The sequence below is a fragment of the Littorina saxatilis genome, linkage group LG4 (assembly GCF_037325665.1).
Source record: "Littorina saxatilis isolate snail1 linkage group LG4, US_GU_Lsax_2.0, whole genome shotgun sequence".
NCBI lineage: Eukaryota > Metazoa > Mollusca > Gastropoda > Littorinimorpha > Littorinidae > Littorina > Littorina saxatilis.
The window spans coordinates 31,724,421-31,746,618 of record NC_090248.1 but is presented as its reverse complement, the minus strand read 5'-3'; the positions used below and the strand labels follow the sequence as shown (position 1 = coordinate 31,746,618).

At 41.0% G+C, this 22,198-nt stretch overlaps 1 protein-coding gene across 1 annotated transcript; it reads left to right on the top strand.

The window, feature by feature from the left end:
• Positions 1-12,228: 12,228 nt before the first annotated feature.
• LOC138964504 (beta-1,3-glucan-binding protein-like) lies at positions 12,229-22,198 on the top strand. Its single transcript, XM_070336479.1, has 10 exons — positions 12,229-12,542; positions 13,431-13,555; positions 15,024-15,089; positions 15,588-15,648; positions 16,120-16,284; positions 17,138-17,215; positions 17,588-17,705; positions 18,249-18,320; positions 21,361-21,487; positions 21,898-22,198. The coding sequence occupies exons 1-10, from the start codon at positions 12,425-12,427 to the stop codon at positions 22,096-22,098; spliced, it is 1,131 nt and encodes a 376-aa protein (XP_070192580.1). The 5' UTR covers positions 12,229-12,424; the 3' UTR covers positions 22,099-22,198.

Genomic DNA, 22,198 nt, shown 5'->3' with positions numbered 1-22,198 from the left:
AAAAATGTTGCTTGTCCAGAAATGTATCACCATGTGTCTATTCTTGATCCTGATGTCATAATTATCGATTCGACCAGCACGCCAAGACTAATCATACATCTTGCCGAGGTCTATCGTGAACGAGAATGACGTCAGTGTGAAAGACCGCGTCGATACATAACATGACGTCAGCAGAATCCATTGTCATTTGGAAACGCTGAAAAAAAAGCTTCGGCTACCTGTGACTGTGTCTTCACTGAATCGGTGAATAACGTGAACAGAAATGTCCTCCTAGTCAATACAGGCAACAGAACATTGTCAGTTACTTAGAATGGACACCAAGGACTAAAACTCCGAAAAAAATATCACGAGAGATACCCGGCAAAATCGTTAAAACCCAACATGTCTATGATTACCTATGACTCTCCCCCATGCATCTGGGAGCAAACCTGCGGAGATACCCGCAAAGAGGAAAGAGTCTTGGCGGGCCACGACATGTCCGAGGAAATTGATTGTTTAGACTACGACCCGGCCAAGCACCACCCGGCTTTCTGCGGAACAAGGCACTACCCGGTGACCGGAGACTTCGACCCGGAGCAAGAACTGAACCCCGCGGTTGGGCACCCCAGCTGCGCTGGGTACTGGACGTCAATCATGCGTCGCAGGCGAGTGGCTCTGCCTCCAGCCCCTTCCATTCCCGACAAGAAGACCTGTTCGAACCGCGAGTACATCGAGCATTTCGTCTGGCCTTACGTCGAGCCTGCGTTGGAGCACATGCTGAACAAGGCTAAGTTCGCCGGGTGCTTCGTGTACAGGAGGGGACCTATCAACTCCTTCGACATCCTGACGGAGTATCTGTACAACAACAACCCCCTGCATCCGTACCGTGCACGCCGGCCCCTCGCCTCGATCCCTTTTGTGGAGTCGCACCTTGAAGATTTTCCCAGGCTGAGTCCACCTAAAGTCCTGTCCATGTCTTGGACGGCCGATGAGAGGGCAGTGCTGATCCAGCGATGGTGGAGGGCTTACCTGGTCAGACGAAATCCTGAGGTACGGGCGCTGAGAAAGTGGCAGCGAGAGTGGCGGGCCATGAACCGAAAGGCGACGATCTCCCAGGAGGTGAGCCGCTTCTGGGAACGCGTGATGCCCTGTGGGAATAGCAGCACCACCACGCCCACCGACTCCCCCTCGGAGGCCTCCAGCTCTACCCACTTGCCCCGCTTCACGGGAAGACCCAGGGCCAAATCCACCGACGCCCCCACCAGGTACACTGCCAAGCGCAACTCGCCTTCGCGAAAGTCCTACCACGGGACCACCCAACTACAGGCTGAGATCCACATCGGGGAGGCGACCTCTAGGCGATGAGGGTCGTCTTGAAAGGATTGAGAATGAATGCTAGAATTGTTTGACTAAATGTTTTAACATAGACGGGGAATCGAAACGAGGGTTGTTGTGTATGTGTGTGTGTATGTGTAGAGCGATTCATAGAAAGCTACTGGACCGATCGTCATTAAACTTGACATGAGGGTTCCTGAGTATGCTATCCCCAGACCTGTTTTTCAATTTTTGACTCACATGCGAAGCAAAAGTGAGTCTATGTACTCACCCGAGTCGTCCGTCCGTCCGTCCGGACGTACGTCCGTCCGTCCGTCCGTCCCCCCCCGTCCGGACGTCCGTCCGAAAAACTTTAACGTTGGATATTTCTTGGACACTATTCAGTCTATCAGTACCAAATTTGGCAAGATGGTGTATGATGACAAGGCCCCAAAAAACATACATAGCATCTTGACCTTGCTTCAAGGTCAAGGTCGCAGGGGCCATAAATGTTGCCTAAAAACAGCTATTTTTCACATTTTCCCCATTTTCTCTGAAGTTTTTGAGATTCAATACCTCACCTATATATGATATATAGGGCAAAGTAAGCCCCATCTTTTGATACCAGTTTGGTTTACCTTGCTTCAAGGTCAAGGTCACAGGAGCTCTTCAAAGTTGGATTGTATACATATTTTGAAGTGACCTTGACCCTGAACTATGGAAGATAACTTAAAAATTATGTGGGGCACATGTTATGCTTTCATCATGAGACACATTTGGTCACATATGATCAAGGTCAAGGTCACTTTGACCCTTATGAAATGTGACCAAAATAAGGTAGTGAACCACTAAAAGTGACCATATCTCATGGTAGAAAGAGCCAATAAGCACCATTGTACTTCCTATGTCTTGAATTAACAGCTTTGTGTTGCATGACCTTGGATGACCTTGACCTTGGGTCAAGGTCACATGTATTTTGGTAGGAAAAATGTGTAAAGCAGTTCTTAGTGTATGATGTCATTGCTAGGTTTAGTTATTTGACCTTGACCCTGAAGGTCAAGGTCATGTAAAGGTCAAGGTCAAGCATGTGAGTCGTATGGGCTTTGCCCTTCTTGTTTGATAAATATCTTTGATTAAGGCTGGAGTATGCTATGGAGGCCCAATTTCAAAGTGATTAGGTAGTTTCAAAAGTTCCTTTTTCTGTTAGTTCAATGTTTGCTTTATCAGGAAAATACAAAATATAAAGGGCTTAACGCGCAAAATTTTAAGATAACGACTGAAGTTTAAGCATAGGTATCAGATTTTTTCACGCAAACACTACTGAATAAGTTGTAATATTGTATTGTGAAAATGTAAACAAAATAACAATCAGGTGATCACAAACTGAAGAAGATAAATAGGGAAGCAAAATAGAACAATAAACATAGTGATTTTACTTGTGAATTCGGAAAAAATCCTTTTGTATCCATTTTGAAACTCAATTTGAAGCATGGAACACCAACAAACATTGATTAAAAGTGTTAAAGTGATTACAGTGTTCAGAAATAGTGTTAGATACCAAGTTGAGTTATCCCTCTTTACAAAAAAAAAATACACCTCTTAACGCGCAAAATATTGAACTGTGATGCTTTTACTACCCCCACCCCCTACCCATTTTTCAGAAAAGAGTGCAAAATAGAACATCCAACGGGCGGGGATGTAGCTCAGTCGGTAGCGCGCTGGATTTGTATCTAGTTGTCCGCTGTCAGCGTGAGTTCGTCCCCACGTTCGGCGAGAGATTTATTTCTCAGAGTCAACTTTGTGTGCAGACTCTCCTCGGTGTCCGAACACCCCCGTGTGTACACGCAAACACAAGACCAAGTGCGCACGAAAAAGATCCTGTAATCCATGTCAGAGTTCGGTGGGTTATAGAAACACGAAAATACCAAGCATGCTTCCTCCGAAAGCGGCGTATGGCTGCCTAAATGGCGGGGTAATAACAAACAAACAGAACATCCAACATAATAATTGAACTTGTAAATTATGAGAAAACCATTTTTTTTACCCATTTTTGAAGCTTAAATTGAAACTTGGAACACAGACAAACATAAATTAAAAGTGTTAAAGTGATTACAGTGTTCAGAAATAGTGTTAGATACCAAGTTGAGTTATCCCTCTTTACCACTGTTAAAAGAAATACACCTCTTGTCGCGCAAAATCTTGAACTGTGATACTTTTACTACCCCCACTCGACTCCCTACCCATTTTTCAGAAAACAGTGCATTTTAATATTATCTACCAAATAGAAAAGCAGGGTAGTCAGATGATCAAAAACTTAAGAAGAGAAAGAGGGAAGCAAAAAAGAACATCCAACAGAGTGATTTAACTGGTGAATTCAGAAAAAAACACTTTTTTACTCATTTTATAAGCTGAATTTAAAGCTTGGAAGACAATTTTTTTTTTTAAGTGCTTAAGTAGTTACAGTGTTCAGAAATAGTGTTAGATACCAAGTTGAGTTATCCCTCTTCATCACAGTTAAAAGAAACACACCTCTTGTTCCGCAAAATCTTGAACTGTGATGCTTTTACTACCCCCACCCCCTACCCATTTATCAGAAAAGAGTGCATATTATCTTCCAAATAGAAAAGCAAGGTAGTCAGATGATCAAAAACTTAAGAACAGAAAGAGGGAAGCAAAACAGAACGTCCAACAGAGTGATTTAACTGTTGAATTCAGAAAAAACACACACTTTTTTTTTTATCCTCTTTGAAGCTGAATTAGAAGTTTGGAAGACAGAACAAATAAATTAAAAGTGCTAAAGTGGTTACAATGTTCAGAAATAGTGTTAAATACCAAGTTGAGTTTTCGCTCTTTATCACAGTTAAAAGAGACACACCTCTTGTCGCGCAAAATCTTGAACTGTGATCCTTTTACTACCCCCTCCCTCTACCCATTTGAACAGAAAAGAGTGCATATTCTCTTCCAATTAGAAAAATAAGTAAAAGCAACTGGACATTTTTAAAATACATCTTTTCTGTCAGTCCAAGGATTGCTTAGTCCATTAAAAACAAACAGACTAGGATTTAACGCACCCATTTTAAGAAAAAGTTAACATGATAATTGATATATCAGACTTTTTTTTATGCAATTACTACTGAAGATTCCAGACCAGGTAAAACAATCATTTTATATCCTTTGTCACATTTGTTTGTTTTTTATAAATCTATCTATAGCGAGTTTTGTCTCTTTGTGTCATTTAGTTATTTTCAAGAATTCTATCCTGGCAACAAGAACAAAAATCCCTACCTACCTACCCTATTATTTTAGCCATGTTATTAGAAACAGACAATTTATTTTTTTTGGCCTAAAGATCTTGAAACATTTGTTTTAATAGAGAAATAACAAGTACAGCCATTAGCTGTGTCACTCGAATTTCTTTGTCAGGCTGATACTTAGCTGTTGCGTTGGTGTCTGCTGTAGGTGTCTGGATCCAAAGCAACTTTCACATTCTCATCTACACACTCACGTTACACAAGTAGCCTATACAATTCCACCCACAGAGGCGTTCGGGGATAGGGGTCTCGCACTCGGGCGAATCACACCACAAAATACAAAGTATAACGTACACAGATTTTACTATTGAACCAAAAAGCAAATTAAATCATGAATAAATCAATCAAGCAAAACTTCCACACAATTACACACTCACTCTCGGTTCACACTGCGCTTTGGACGTGCACACTTGCCATGGCAGCACGCATACCGCTCCGACGCCGTTTGTCTTCCTGCAAGTCCAGCATAGGCACACGATTGTCCAAGAATCACAATAATCCTCGTGAATGTCACAGCAGGCATAGTAAGGTTGGGGTCATGCCAATACGTCCCAGTACCATTGTGTCCCAGTACCATTGCGTCCCCAAAAAATGCCGTCTCATTGCGTCCCATTAAGCAATCCCATTGGGTCCCAATACCATTGGGTCCCAGTGCCATTGCGTCCCGTAACATTGCGTCCCAACAAAATTGCGTGTCGATAGGTCCCAACAAAATTGCATCTCGATACGTCCCATAAAGGAATCCCATTACGTCCCCGTACCATTACGTCCCAACACAATTGTTACTTGAGCAATGCTTGCACGCTGCGGTGGGCAGTGTGTGTGGGTGTGTGTGTGGGGGTGAATGGGGAGGTGAGGTGGGCACAGTGAGGTGTGGGCCGCGGAAGGGGGGACCCGCGGAAGGGGGGATGGGGTACGTGATCATCGTGGTCAGACTAGGGGAGAGAAGGGATGGGTGGGTGTGAACAGTGATTAAGGATGGAGAAGAGATAAATAAATAGATATACACACAATCTGTTAAACACATTGATTTATGAGATATTTCGTTGGTCAGACAATTTTTATTTTTAATTCATTATATTTTATAATGTGATGAAAGATGACAGGTCCCTTTTTTAAGCAGGACCTTTAATTCAAGAGTCAAAATTTATTTTGATTTTAAGTGATACGTAGAAGATAACATATTGTAACAAGTATTATGACCCCTTTTTTTCCTTCGTGATTTTTTCATAAAGAAGAAATGTACTGTCTGATTGTGCAGTTTCCAATAATTATTCTGTGTTTGTCAACTATTCTTCTCCAGTCACAGAGAGAGAGAGAGAGAGAGAGAGAGAGAGAGAGAGAGAGAGAGAGAGAGAGAGAGAGAGAGAGAGACAAGACAAGACAAGACAAGACAAGACAAGACAAAGACAAATTCTTTATTACAATACAATACAATACAATACAATAACTTTATTAATTTCTAAAAGAGAAATTGCATTGCTGAGCTTTTGTGTCCGTAATAAAACATACCTAAAACATTCAAAAATAAACATTTGTTCTTTGTCATTCATACATTCTTGTGTTCTTATACATTTCTTCAATTCATACATCAATATTCTGTCATAATTATGTACATACATGTATTCTCTTTTAACAGTCTGTCTTCAAACGCATCTTAACGAGGGTAATGGCATAAGCAAACAGGTGGGTTTTTTACATCCAGCCCTCGCCCATGGGAGGGTTTAATCTAATGACAATACGTTTAAAAAAAATGTTAGAATATGAATCAAAGAAGTAATAACAAGCCAACAACCGAACAAACAAACGATTAACAGACTAAACAAACAAACAAAAACATACATACAAACGAACATAACATAAGAGAGAGAGAGAGAGAGAGAGAGAGAGAGAGATAGAGAGAGAGAGAACTCAGAACCCAGAATGGTTTATTATATTAAGGCCACAGAGAGACAGAGTGAGTGAGCGAACGAGTGAGCAAGAGAGAGAGCAAGAGAGAGAGAGATAGAGAGAATCACACACACACACACACACACACACACACACACACTGAAACACACACACACACACACGCACACACATACACAGACATACATATATATACACACACAAACCAGGAGTGAGAGCGAGAGAAAAAATGAGAAAGAGAGAATCGTCAGTAAGTAGTGGTATTGACACGTAGCAATAATGACACGTAGCGCTAAAAGATGTAGGCTAGTGCTGTCGACACGTAGTGATAATGAACGAACGATAGCGACTTATCGACAAATTATTTGTAGCACTAATCAATGTTGCGATAGCGGCACGTAGCACAAATGACACGTAGGACAAATGACACGTAGCACAAATGACACGTAGCGCTAGCGATACTTTCTTTCTTTATTTGGTGTTTGACGTCGTTTTCAACCACGAACGAAGGTTATATCGCGACGGGGAAAGGGGGGAGATGGGATAGAGCCATTTGTCCATTGTTTCTTGTTCACAAAAGCACTAATCAAAAATTTGCTTCAGGGGCTTGCAACGTAGTACAATATATTACCTTACTGGGAGAATGCAAGTTTCCAGTACAAAGGACTTAACATTTCTTACATACTGCTTGACTAAAATCTTTACAAAAATTGACTATATTCTATACAAGAAACACTTCTTTCTTTTCTTTCTTTCTTTATTTGGTGTTTAACGCCGTTTTCAACCACGAAGGTTATATCGCGACGGGGAAAGGGGGGAGAGGGGATAGAGCCACTTGTCAATTGTTTCTTGTTCACAAAAGCACTAATCAAAAATCTGCTCCAGGGGCTTGCAACGTAGTACAATATATTACCTTACTGGGAGAATGCAAGTTTCCAGTACAAAGGACTTAACATTTCTTACATACTGCTTGACTAAAATCTTTACAAAAATTGACTATAATTATTCTATACAAGAAACACTTAACAAGGATAAAAGGAGAAACAGAATCCGTTAGTCGCCTCTTACGACATGCTGGGGAGCATCGGGTAAATTCTAGCGATACGCACCCGGAACCTATCGATACATTTTTTTGGTCAATGTCCGTCCACAAGTTTGTCCGACATCACCGGTACACATCTTTTTATTTTATTTTTATTTGTGAAATACTGCTATGTACCGACAGGTTTTGTAATAAAAGTGCGTTTTGTAATACATTTATTACAAATCGTGTTCGGCTTACACAATTTTTATTACAAATCGTGTTGAACGCGTTTTGTAATAAATTCTGTGTAATCCGAACACGATTTGTAATAAATTTATTACAAAACGCACTTTTATTACAAAACGTGTCGCTACACTGCTACAGTAACATCTCAGAAATTAAATTCACTAGTATTGGGACCTAATGGTACGGGGACGCAATGGTACTGGGACACAATGGTACTGGGACGGGCGGGGATGTAGCTCAGTCGGTAGCGCGCTGGATTTGTATCCTCAGTGTTGGCCGCTGTCAGCGTGAGTTCGTCCCCACGTTCGGCGAGAGATTTATTTCTCAGAGTCAACTTTGTGTGCAGACTCTCCTCGGTGTCCGAACACCCCCGTGTGCACACGCAAGCACAAGACCAAGTGCGCACGAAAAAGATCCTGTAATCCATGTCAGAGTTCGGTGGGTTATAGAAACACGAAAATACCCAGCATGCTTCCTCCGAAAACGGCGTATGGCTGCCTAAATGGCGGGGTAAAAAACGGTCATACACGTAAAAATTTCACTCGTGCAAAAAACACGAGTGTACGTGGGAGTTTCAGCCCACGAACGCAGAAGAAGAAGAAGGTACTGGGACGTAATGGTACTGGGACGTAATGGTATTGGGACGTATTGACATGTAGCCCTGCGAAAGCGAAGGTCGTCAGCGACTGGAGATTTGAAGTCGAACAGCGTCGTTTCTTCACTCTCAGCGGTTGTCTTCATTGGAAAAGTGAAAAGCCTGACTTGCAATCTAGCCAAAGACACATTCTGTCTTTCCGTTCGGGCGTTGTTTTTGTGTACAATCTCTGAAAATGTTATTTCGAAAAAGGCGGCCGTCGTTGTTTTGGGGTTTCCGCCTAGTGGTGTTTTAAACCGGTTTCAGACCGGAACACACTTCGGAGATGAAAACAAAATGGCAGCCCCCATGAAATCCGAAAGGTCAAGCAAAAAAGTCGTGAATACTCCAGCCTAGGTGGTCGTCTACATTTTTGCTTTTTTTCAATAATCTTATGGTTAGATTTCGCTAAAAAAGTTATGTCAGATGATGAATGAACCATGGGGAAAAAAGTTATAGACAAAACAATATATGTAAAAAAAGATTTTATTTTTGGGTAGCGTGACTCACGCTTCCAATATTTTGTTTTCTGTTTGCTGAGAACATGTGCTTTGCCTAAAAATACTGACCAATCAAATTCATGTCACTATGCTTATAGCCACGCCCAAACAAGTGCGGTACGCTGTCCACGCTTTTATTTGAACGCACGAAATGCACGAGACTTGAGAGGAGTTTTGCGCTTGGCATTTTCCAAATAAGGATATCCTACTATGAGTACTACGCTGGAATACTACAATGAATTTTCAAACGGCTACACTGGCTTCGTCTTTCCTGATCGAAAGGGGGTGTATTGTTGATATTTGTAGATAATAGACTGCATTTTAATGGTAAAATGGCGATTTCGGTATAAAAAGAGAGAGAGAGAGAATTTGTAGACAAGGACCTTTAAGTCTTGAGTCGCCTGTTGGTGAGATATGTGCGCGTTATGAATATTCGTATTATTATTATTATTATCCGATTTTTTGTGAAAGTTGAGGAGGCACTGTCACGCTCTCATTTTTAAACCAAATTAATCGAAATTTTAGTCAAGCAGTATTTGACGATGTCCGGACTTTGGTATTGCATTTCAGCTCAGAAGCTTAAAATTTATTAAATTAGTTTGCTCATCAAAGTTGTCATTAAAATCGGTTTTAAGCAAACAGATTTAAAATTGATTGCATCGTATTCTTCATCAGATTTTGAATCTAAAAATATATACATATGTCATGTTTTCACAGTAAATACATTTTTTTCTTTGATCTTCAGTCTTCCATAACATTTTTCTAAATGTCTTGAGAATACGCCTGAAACGTTGCATGAACAAAAACAACAACAAACAAAGGCTGTGCATAGGGCACACTAATATCGATGATGATAATCTGCTGGTGATAATTTAGGAGGGGACGTATCAGCCGGGACATTACTTATTATGCTGAATAGATCAACATTTATGCATCAAGTGTACTAATTGATCCTGCCAAATAGTTGTATTTGTTTGTGACTGATGCACTTTTTATTCATCACCATGCGTCACATGTGTCACGTCAGGAAAATCAAGGGAGGTAATTTTGCTCGGATTAGGTGATTCCCTCCCCTGAAAACAAAAGCACACAATTTGACCCCCCCCCCCCCCCCCCCCTTCTCATAATTGTTGTTAAACTTGTTTTGTTTCTTTGTTTGTAATACTGATGTGAAAGGTTCAGTCCTACCCGGGTAAAAAATTCGATTTAATGACACATCAAAATAATTTATCACTTTGCGCATGAAGCAGCCAGGTTGTCGAATCTTAGTCTGTGTTCATGTAAAATCTTGTCTCCATCCGGCCGAGATGGTGAGACAAAAGTTTTCATGGGAACGACTGTGCCTTTCTGTGCCGCTCAATTCTATACAACTTGCTACTCGTTATTGCATGACACTAAGAACAGGCAAGATGTGGATATCGTGTTGTTAATGATACTAAGAACAGGCAAGATGTGGATATCGTGTTGTTAATGATACTAAGAACAGGCAAGATGTGGATATCGTGTTGTTAATGATACTAAGAACAGGCAAGATGTGGATATCGTGTTGTTAATGATACTAAGAACAGGCAAGATGTGGATATCGTGTTGTTAATGATACTAAGAACAGGCAAGATGTGGATATCGTGTTGTTAATGACACTAAGAACAGGCAAGATGTGGATATCGTGTTGTTAATGACACTAAGAACAGGCAAGATGTGGATATCGTGTTGTTAATGACACTAAGAACAGGCAAGATGTGGATATCGTGTTGTTAATGATACTAAGAACAGGCAAGATGTGGATATCGTGTTGTTAATGACACTAAGAACAGGCAAGATGTGGATATCGTGTTGTTAATGACACTAAGAACAGGCAAGATGTGGATATCGTGTTGTTAATGACACTAAGAACAGGCAAGATGTGGATATCGTGTTGTTAATGATACTAAGAACAGGCAAGATGTGGATATCGTGTTGTTAATGATACACACAGAAATCAAAATTGTTACTGCTGTTTTCTTGTGATCATACGTGTGATCTCTCTTTCTCCCTTTGGTCCTTTCTTTTTGATGTTATTTAGCCTGACGTTTGTTGCAATTATTGGTCCGCTTGCATTTGTTGTGATATTAATTGTGGATATGTTATTTAATTTGTCTTTTTTCCCTTATTATATGTTGTCAGCTTGATGAATAAAGGATATGAGAAAATATTTTCCCCTTCACCATTAGCAACATATGCAGCTGCATGTAAACAATATTTCTGATACCTTGAACAAAAACGATGTTTGTTTTTGCGTGTTTTTGTTTTTCAGAGCGAAAACACACACACACACACACACACACACACACACACACACACACACACACACACACAGTCTCTCTATCTCTCTCTCTCTCTCACACACACACACAAACACACACACACACACATACACACACAGGTTCACACACACACAGATTCAATGTTAAAACAAATCCTTACACAAAAATTCCTCTCCCAAGACAATATAATTATTTCAGCAACTTCTGATCTTAAAAAAAAGAAGAAGAAAAATATGCGTGTCGTTTTGCGTGCGCGAGTAACTCTATCGTGCCCTACAGGATATGCCTGAACCTTCAAATCATGAACAAGTATACCTGTAGCAGCGATGAGGGCTGTGTACAGGAACATCACAGAAGCTTGCTTGCACACGGACTCGCTGTCATCGAATAAAATAGTTTTCGAATAAAATCGCTTACCGTTGGATCTTTGCTCAAACTGCGGCTTTCTTGTCCACATTCCTGGTGCACAGATCTGCAATGTGCAACGTTACTGTTGAATACACACAATTTATGTTGAAGTCACAGGGCGCAGGCAGACCCCACACACATGAACACTGACCAAGTAGATACAGACCTGTCAATGAGTTGACCAATAAGGTGAAGTACTGGTAGCTATTTGGTTTAAAAGTTCATGGTGTATTGGCCAGTAATAATACTAACAATGACAAACACTTTATTGTCCATTTTAATGAATACATCATAATCAAAAAAAGTTCTCGGCACATCAAAACCTGCCTGTCAAACGTAAGGCCGTACAGTGCGTATGCCCCGGAGAAAGTTCTGTCCGAACTCATTTTCGTGGATGTTTTCTTTTACAGTGCATTGAGTTTTGGTTTTGAAGGCGAGCCGTCCTCACTTCAAACACACTGACACACTTAATCCAAGGCCTTTTGAAGTCCTGGTTTCTAATCTGGCCGAGATATTTGCATGCATTGCTTATCTCAGCCGCCCCCTCTCAGAACACAACGGAAAAAAAATCCGGTTTCCACATTTGTCTTTTGATCGTGGACTCAATACTATACCAAAAACAACAGGGGTTGAGAAACTGAGAAGACAGGTCTATACAAGGGGAAAGAGCGTAAGAATCGATGGTGTGATTCCAGGAGAGAGCTGAGTAGGTTACGGTCCCAGGAATCACAGGACTATTTCCATTCATAATAATTTACTCTGCAAAAAAATCTGTCTCATTTACAGTCACATAAACAATGGAAAACATAGAGAGGACGATGGTTGTGGCCGCGATATTATTTATGGAGCTTATTTCGGATCAGACTCTTGGAAAGAAGACGGGAATGAACGACCGACTGCTTGTCAACAATCCAGGTATATTATAGGTCTTGTTAATTAGGATGAATCAGGATGGCATTTGGAACATTGATTACGTTACTCGGTTGTTAAGGAATTCAGTGATATCAATAGTGTCAGAGAATCAGATCTTTAGCTAAATTCTAATTCTATGTGAAGCGAATTTGAATAGAAATGAATTATTGCTTCTTTGTCGTATTGTCTTTCTTTTAAGGACAGTTTTTTTCCTATTAGTCATTGATCGACTTGATCGAAACACAAGAAAGATAAGTCTATGGAACGTTGAATTATAGAAATAGACGAAAACTTCACAAGATCGTCAACGTAGAGGTCTTTGTAATGGACGAACATACGAATAATAGAAGATAGGTATAAGAGTCCATTTTATTAACAAATAATGAATATTTTGATTTGTTTTAATCAGTCATTGAATTGTTCTGTTGAGGATATTTGAATTGGGCCTTCTGAATTGTTATCTTTAACTTTATTTGATGCCTTTTAGATGTCCTTAGGATAGCTTTCTTTCTAGTTTATGTCGATCCTGTGTGGGTGTGGGTGTGGGTGAGTGCACCCGTAACTTAGAGCTATGTGCTACACTTGTAGCGTAAACTGCGCAAGTATTTACTCTACTTAAGTGTCATGTACCTCCCAGTATAGAGCCATGTGTGTGTGCTTGTGTGTATGGTGTGTGTGGGTGCGTGCGTGCGTGCGTGTGTGTGTGTGTGTGTATGTGTGTGGGCGCGCGCGTGTAAGTCAAAGTGTGTGTGTGTGTGTGTGTGTGTGTGTGTGTGTGTGTGTGTGTGTGTGTGCTTATCTATGTATGTATGTATGTATGTGTGTGTGTGTGTGTGTGTATCTGTGCGTCTGTGCGTCTGTGTGTATGTATCTGTGCGTCTGTGTGTGCAGTCAAGGAGAAAAGCAGTGAACACTACTTGGGGCGAAGAGGAACCACTGTGTTTTACGATGACTTCAGTTCTGGTGACATTGACCCCAAGAAATGGTCAACGGACATCATGGCCGTGGGCCTTGGGGTAAGAGGAGAAAACTGTGTTCCAAATTGTGTAATGATTGGTCAGTAGACTTAGTTATCTAAATATATAACAAAGATTTAGTGCATATCTCGTCACCCACCTTTCTGTTTCTGCCTTCCCCCTTAGAGAGTATACTTTAAGTTTTTTTGGCCTTAATATATATTATTCATCTGTAGAGAACTACAACAGTTTTACATAAAACAGTATTTATTACTTATTTGTTGATAATAGTATTTGTCACTCTGAAAAAAGAAACTATGGGAGTATGGAGAATATTATGCATTGTCATCATTTTCACGAGTTTTCATTCACAAGCACCTGGGAAATAAATCTCATGTTCCCCGGGCAATAAATCCCCGGTTACCATAGTTGCAGGAAGCAGGTTATACATGGATAATCAAAAGCAAACCCAATAGAAACGCTCGGGGATTCTTCGGCTCTTTTCATTGGTGACATTGGTGTTTCCCCAGACCTAAACAGACGACACGACACTGCTTTGCAAAGTTCCAAAAACGAACTGGCAAACTGGCAAAAGTAAACAAAAAACAAAACTACTTCATGAAAGGTCATACATTCATCAAAAACAAATGAAACCTAGCGATATGTTTTGTCTTCTTACAGAGTCATGGCGGAGTGCGTGTATCTGTGTTTCGATACCCAGACGTTCGGAGAAACACGAACGTCAAGTTCAAGTAAAACGACCCCTGACACACACATTTTGACCCGTGAACAAGACGTTGTATCGATAAACGAAGCACAAATAAGAAACAATAATAAAAGAAAAGAAAATAGCAACACGATATGCAAACATCTAACAAAGCCGAGCAAGCAGAATGACAGGTCTAATAAAAAACAAAGAGGTACTGAGTCGGAAACAAGATCGCGATTCTTTCCTTTGCTGCACGACGCAAATCTTCTGTGACCTTTGACCAAACGTAGCTTCCACATTCGATCACTCAGCTTAATATTTACAACAGAAAGCCGAGGGGGTGGAATACTGAGATGAACCTACAGAACTGTGCATCCTCAAACCTGACATATTCATCCCAACATTTAATGAACTCAAAAACACAGAAAGTTGCTTTCACACGCCAGCTTTGATTGCCAGTGGTTATCAAACCGGGACTCGTGTGGTTATCAGCACGGAACCCGTGTTTCAAAGCATGGCTCCCTGGGTTGATTGTGCACTTATTTTCTCACTACCAAAATGATGACAAAAACGATGTTTGGTGGTTTGTTGACAGACCAGCTTTTTTTGTCGGTCCTCGGGGGGCATATCGACTTTTGTTTCATATTTATTGACCGCGGCCTTCGGCCTTGGTCAATAAATATGAAACAAAAGACGATATGCTCCCCCTCGGACCGACAAAAAAGCTGGTCTGTCAACAACCCATCAAACATCTTATATTACTGGGAGATTATTCCATAAAAGACTGTAAAATGTATTATTATTTTTGTCTTCCGGCAGTTCGATATCTGGAGCCCGGAAAGCAATAATAGCTACGTCAAGGAAAATACTCTTTACATCAAACCGGTCAGTCGTTTATATAAGTCGTTTGTATATTTACGTGTGTGTTTCTGTCTGTGCATTTGTGTTCCATAAAACCCGACATTTCCCTGAAATCTGAGAATGAGTATTACATGTACTAACTTATTTTGTCATTTGAGTGAGGGCCGGGATACATTTATAGGATTTCCCAGAGACCTTCTTCTTCTTCAGCGTTCGATGATGGTTGTGTCTATATCCGTTGGCCAGTGATGTTGACAAAGTGGGCTGTCTTTAGAGCTAAAACTCGCAGAATAGATCCACTGTGCCACAGTTCTGTACGTTTAGTGTCAGTCATCAGTACCCAGACAGTAGGCCCATATTACACTCAGCTGTACTAATTACAACAAACAAAAGCAGGCAACAAATAGTGAGACCAACTTTTTGTCCGAACTGAGTGATAACAGTGAAATTAGTATGCACGAAAAAAACGCTGCGTGCAAAACAGCAATGGTATATTTTTGAAATACTTGTAACGTGTTTCAGACGTTGACTGCAGACCGTTTTGGAGATGAGATCTTTTACAATGGCACCATCGACGTCAGAAGTGAGTAAGCTTGAATATAAAGCAACATCATTATTTCAACAATATACACTGATATCCTTCTCAAGTATGACTTATGCACTTTGAATGTCCATGTTATGAAATAAATGGTAACGCAGAAACGGTAAGACGTTGTTTTAAACAAAGTTGAGCCATGAAGTCACCGAAAAGATGTCTTGGCAGGTATTCCCTTTCAATTCGATTCACGAACTTTCTCCTAGTTTGCACCCCTGCATTACACAACGCAGGGAAGTTACCACAGTATGGGTTATGTTTTGATACACAAAGTTTGGCGTGAGAACCATACGTTATCTAGCCCATCTAGCTCGCAACGAACAAAAATAAACAAACAAGTCTCTGTACCAGTGAAATGTGCAGAGCGTTTGCTACCAACGTGATTTTCTAATCTTTCTCAATCCAGAGATTCAACAAGCAGCAGAATGTGACATAATTATTATCTGTCTCTTGACTCAGAGGTCTGGGGTAGCTGTCATCCTGACTGGGGAGTTGAAAGCTGTGTGACCCAAGGAAGGCAGAACCGTCCTATCATGTCCGCCTCACTCCGGTCCTCTGGACACATCAAGTACGGCAGGGTGGAGGTAGTGGCCCAGCTACCCAAGGGTGACTGGCTCTGGCCTGGTGAGTGTTCCGCCTTTTAGTATGGTGTTGTATTGAAGGGAGATTCTGAGTGAAATTATGTGCAATTTATCCACACTATTGAGGTTCTCTGGATATATCGGATTCGACAAGACGGGAGGTAGTGATCGAGCTTCCCAAGACCAAGAGTGACTAGGTGTGGCCTGATAAGTATTTTGCCTTGGGGGTGTCCATTTTGGTATCTTTTTAATGTTGGTAGAATCTAAGTGGACAGCTGAGCTATAATGTCCACCATCACTCGAGGTGTCTGGACATACCACGTAGGGCGGGGTGAAGGTGGTTTTCAAGGTGGTGAGTATCCAGTTTTGGGGGGATTTTGATACAATTGTATCTTTGGCAGCGTGAAGAACATTGCGGTCAAGTCTGTCCGTCAGAAGTTCTCTGAAAACATCCGTAAATGTGGAAGTTGTGGCAATGTGATCCAGTCACAAAGTTAAAGTTAGTGATCGAGGACATGGTCGGTTTTTCTTAAAAACATAGGACAGCGATTGACCCCGACAATCGACTTCGCTAATATGTTGTCAGTGATTTTGTCATCATATTCCAAATTCTGTATCATAAAGTCAGTCCGGTAGATGTCTTTAATTTGTTCACACTTGTTTCAACACACTCTGAACAATTCACAGACTAGATATTAGCAAAATATTAGCGATGTCGATTTGGGGGGTCAATCGCTATCGTATATTTGTAAATGGTGTGTGAATGTTCAAGCCTGTTGACAAGTATACAATAGCGGTTGGCTGGTTATTGTTGTGGATGATGACGACAACGTGAATACATCACAGCAATACTTAGGCTGTTGGTAACCCTATGGATTATTTCCATGTGTGTGCAGCGATCTGGATGATGCCGGTTGAGGGTTTCTATGGAGGATGGCCCAGGTCCGGAGAGATTGACATGATGGAGGCTGCATGTGAGTGAAGGCATTGGCTGACTGCTCGATTTTCTGTTTTATTGGAAGGATGAACGTTTAACGAGATAACTTACTGAAAGTCTAAGTTAAGTTTACTTGTCCGAGCTTCAGATCATGTGAGTAGGTGGCTATTTAACCAAGCTCAGAGGTATTTGCACATATATGTGTGCTTGAGCACAGGCTTTGACTGGCGTATTTAGTGCTTGTCGTTATTGTAAACGTTCTTTCTCGCTGGTGGTGACTGAAGTGGTGGCTTTTTGTGTTTCACTGAGTGAATGGCTTGTGGAAAGATCCACACACGAAGCGAGAAAAGAAAGACTTTAAACAAAACAAGAGGAGTTCATTATAACATGCCTCTGTGCATTCCCACAGGTAACCTTCACCTGAAATATCCTGACGGCACTTCAGCGGGAGCAGACCATATGGGGAGCAATCTTCACTATGGCGACGGGCGTAACGGAACAAACCAAATCAGTCGTCCGTTCAGCTAGTAATTGCTCATTATATTCACGGCGCACACACATGCACGCACGCACACACACACACACAATCACATACTCACACACCTACACACACACACATACACACACACACACACACACACACACACACACACACACACTTTCGTACGCACGCATGCAGGCACACACACGCGCGCACGCACACACACACACACACACGCACGCACGCACACACACACACACACACACACACACACACACACACACACACGCGCGCGCATGCACCACACACATTCTCCAAACTCTCCGATGATCCACACCCGATTGTGTCTAGTCGCATAACTCATGTACTATTAAAGAAGCGTTCAATCATGAACTGTTCAAAGTGTATTTTATCTGAACGAAAAGACAGGATGGGACAGAGAAGGTGATTCAAACATTTCTTGAGTAACATCATATGTACTAGAACGCCACTTTGTGCAAGTCTTTATTTTTTTTATTTCGCTTCCGAGTTGTTTTGTTTTGTTTGTTGTTGTTGTTGAAAGTAGTCTTGAAAATGTGTTCTGTTGCAGCTCCCTTAACGGCACTACTTTTGGTGACGGGTATCACACATATTGGCTGGACTGGACAGAGAATTACATCAGGTAACTATGGGAGAGTTAGTTATAACTAGGCTAGTTGGAAAGGCTGTCAATTATTATTCGGCTTGACGGGTATCACACATATTGGCTGGACTGGACAGATAATTACATCAGGTAACTATGGGAGCGTTAGTTATAACTAGGCTTGTTGGAAAGGCTGTCATTTATTATTCGGCTTGACGGGTATCACACATATTGGCTGGACTGGACAGATAATTACATCAGGTAACTATGGGAGCGTTAGTTATAACTAGGCTTGTTGGAAAGGCTGTCATTTATTATTCGGCTTGACGGGTATCACACATATTGGCTGGACTGGACAGATAATTACATCAGGTAACTATGGGAGCGTTAGTTATAACTACTAGGCTAGTTGGAAAGGCTGTCATTTATTATTCGGCTTGACGGGTATCACACATATTGGCTGGACTGGACAGATAATTACATCAGGTAACTATGGGAGCGTTAGTTATAACTACTAGGCTAGTTGGAAAGGCTGTCATTTATTATTCGGCTTGACGGGTATCACACATATTGGCTGGACTGGACAGATAATTACATCAGGTAACTATGGGAGCGTTAGTTATAACTACTAGGCTAGTTGGAAAGGCTGTCATTTATTATTCGGCTTGACGGGTATCACACATATTGGCTGGACTGGACAGATAATTACATCAGGTAACTATGGGAGCGTTAGTTATAACTACTAGGCTAGTTGGAAAGGCTGTCATTCATTGTTCGGCTTGACGGGTGATCTTAAGGCGTAAGGGTCACCCAGATTGTCGGACCAAAACTGTTATGTTTTTATTCAGTCACTTGTAATCAATGAATTGACTTGATATTTGGCAGTTTTCTTCAAAAATCATTATATTTTCAGAAAACATCAAGTTTGAATGCCTAAATTAAGTAGAACAACTGAAAAAATTATTTAGTTCGTAAAAAAAATGGGCAAAATAAACCTGCAAAAATGCTAATTTTAGCATTTTTCAATGCACTCTTGGGGAAAAAGTATGTGTCCAATTGAAAAATAAATTGGCACTCATATTTAAAGCATCATTACCTACAGTATGTTCTAAAAGCTTTCTGTTTTGTTGGAAATTTTGCTTTTAGTAGCATTAGCAAAGAATACTATAATTCTATATATTATTATGATATATCACACAATCAAAAAAATTCTATTTTTCTGATTATCAGCTTCATTTTAGAACAAACTATAGCCAGTCCAGTGAACATTTGATGTGCAAAGTTTCAATGGAATAGGTGAATATTTAAAAAAGTTGATCATGCAGACAGTGTAGCTGCTCTGTGATTTCGCGCGAACTTTCACCACATAAAACATGATGATTTTCTCAAAAAGTTGACTCTTTTCACAGTAGGCTCGATAATTCGCTGCGAAATTCACTTTCAATGCACGAAAGCCGCCATCTTGCCGTCAACTGTAGGGAGCAGTCGTTGTACGGTTGTTGTAAACCAGAGAGACAGGTTAGGCTTATTATTTTCCAGCAGCTCAGCTCAAATAGGATTGTTGTTATTTTAGATATTTCGGCCAGTGATTTTTAATTCCCACCAACCTACTTCGAGCACTTATTGCAAGAAAACTATGTATGCTAGAGACAAAATGTAAACTGCATATGAAAATAGAGATATTTTTCTAGCTTTTGGCAACATCATAATGTAGTATATAATAATAATAATAATAATAACGGGCATTTATAAAGCGCCTTATCAAAAGTTCAAAGCGCGGGACAACAATACATGTATACAAAAATCATACAATCACTGTCAGATTCAAACAACACATCATGCACATCTCACATCCCCAGACTCTATACTAAGGAACTATCCGTAGTGTTGTTGGAACAAGTGAGTTTTCAAATTGGACTTAAAAGATGAAATGGATGGAGAGTGACGTAATTGAAAGGGGAGTGAATTCCATAACTGAGGTCCATAATACGAAAACGTGCGGAAGCCATGAGCCTTGCGTTTAAAGCGACCTTGACAGAGAAGTCGAGCATCATCAGAAGAACGAAGGGTGCGAGAGGGAGTGTAGAGAGAGACCAGTTCAGAAAGATAGGCAGGTGCCGATTCAGAGATGATATTGTAGCAGAAGCAGGCAGCTTTATACCTAATACGTTCAGATACAGGAAGCCAGTGAAGTTCTTTCATGAGAGGAGTGCAGGGTTGTCGATGCTGTGCTCTGAAAATGAGACGTGCAGCAGAGTGTTGTACTTTTTGCAAGGGTTGGAGAGTGGAGTCAGGGCAGCCTATGAGAAGGGAGTTGCAGTAATCTAATCTGGACAGAATGCAGGATGTAACGAGAGTTTTAGTGGCATCAACAGTGAGAAATTTTCTTATGGAACCTATTCTTCTGATCTCAAAGTAACATGTCTGACAGACTTTTTTGATGTGTTGTTTCATTGAGAGGTGGGAGTCCATGATGAACCCAAGATTCCTAGGTAGCACTATCAGAGAGAGAAATGTCACTAGAACCTACTGTGATGGAGGCTGGAAGGGAAGTGGTCGAACAGGAAGCTCCAGAGAAAAGAAGAAATTCAGTCTTGTCATCATTTAACTTGAGCATATTGTTTGTATATCTGAAAAACAATTTTTTTCCAAATTCTGGGTGACCCTTACGCCTTAAGTCGTACAAGCTTCAGGACCACTGACTAATTAATGATGCTAACATGGTGGTAAATGCACATGGAAATGTCATTTGCGAGGCCAGTATCATTCAAACCGTTGAAATGATCCAGCTCTCCCAGCTACGCGCCTAGAGTTCGAAGAACAAAACCACCTTCAAGCAAAACACAATTTCGTAAAAAACAAAACGCACAGGGTAATTTCAGTCGCTATCAATGACCTCGAATACGGCTTGTAGCATTGACAGATCATCGTCTTCTCCATCGTTCGTCACATGCACTCGTGCGCAAGAGTGTACTTTTAAGCGTATGGCCGTTTTGTCCCCGCCATTAAGGCAGGCATATTCGGTTTTCGGGGTTAGTAGCACATTATTTTTATTTCACTACGTGTCTCTTCTCCTCAGGACGGGAGTGGACGACCACACAGTGCTAGCAGTGGACACACCACCACAGGGCTTTTGGAACGCCTCGCATCTGAATGGAACCAACATCTGGGCCCATGGAGCCAAGAACGCTCCTTTTGACAAACCTGTAAGTGAAATAAACACAGGTGAATCGTCTGGTTTTCCTCAACCAGTCCAGGTTTTCTACCAGAGTCCCCGTTTTTTTTGTATCTTTATATATATTTTTTGTTGTTGTTTGTTTTGTTTTGCAAGGTTGTCATATGCCACATGATAAATGAAATAAGTCATTTCAAATTTGATTCCTTTTTAGGAGCTGTATGTTTGCTTTTCCATGGATTCAGTATAGGTGCTGTATATACGCCAAACACAAAGGTTCTTTTCTTTTCTTATTTCTTTTGTGACTATATGAATTAGTTTACAATATTAGTAACTTGTATAGTATCCTTCTGCAATGATAAGTTGGTTGGGGTGGTGTGGTAAAAGTAGCAAGAATAGCAAGAATTTTCAACGTCCTTTAATTGTACCTCTTCATTTCAGTTCTACCTGATTCTAAACGTGGCTGTGGGAGGAGGTTACTTTTGGGATGGCTACATCAACTATCCTTACAAGCGACCTTGGACAACCGGTGCCAGTGACGACTATTTCCAGTTCTGGGAGGGCCGGCACCTGTGGCTGCCCACCTGGCACGGCGAAGACATTGCCATGAAGGTCAAGTCTGCCAAGATGGTGCAGTACTGAGCTCCTGTCGATTTCCGCAGTTATCTTGACATCTGAATTATATTTTGGTTTTGTCTGCTGGTTTGACTTTGATTCATTAAATACGTTAAAGAAAGTGTAA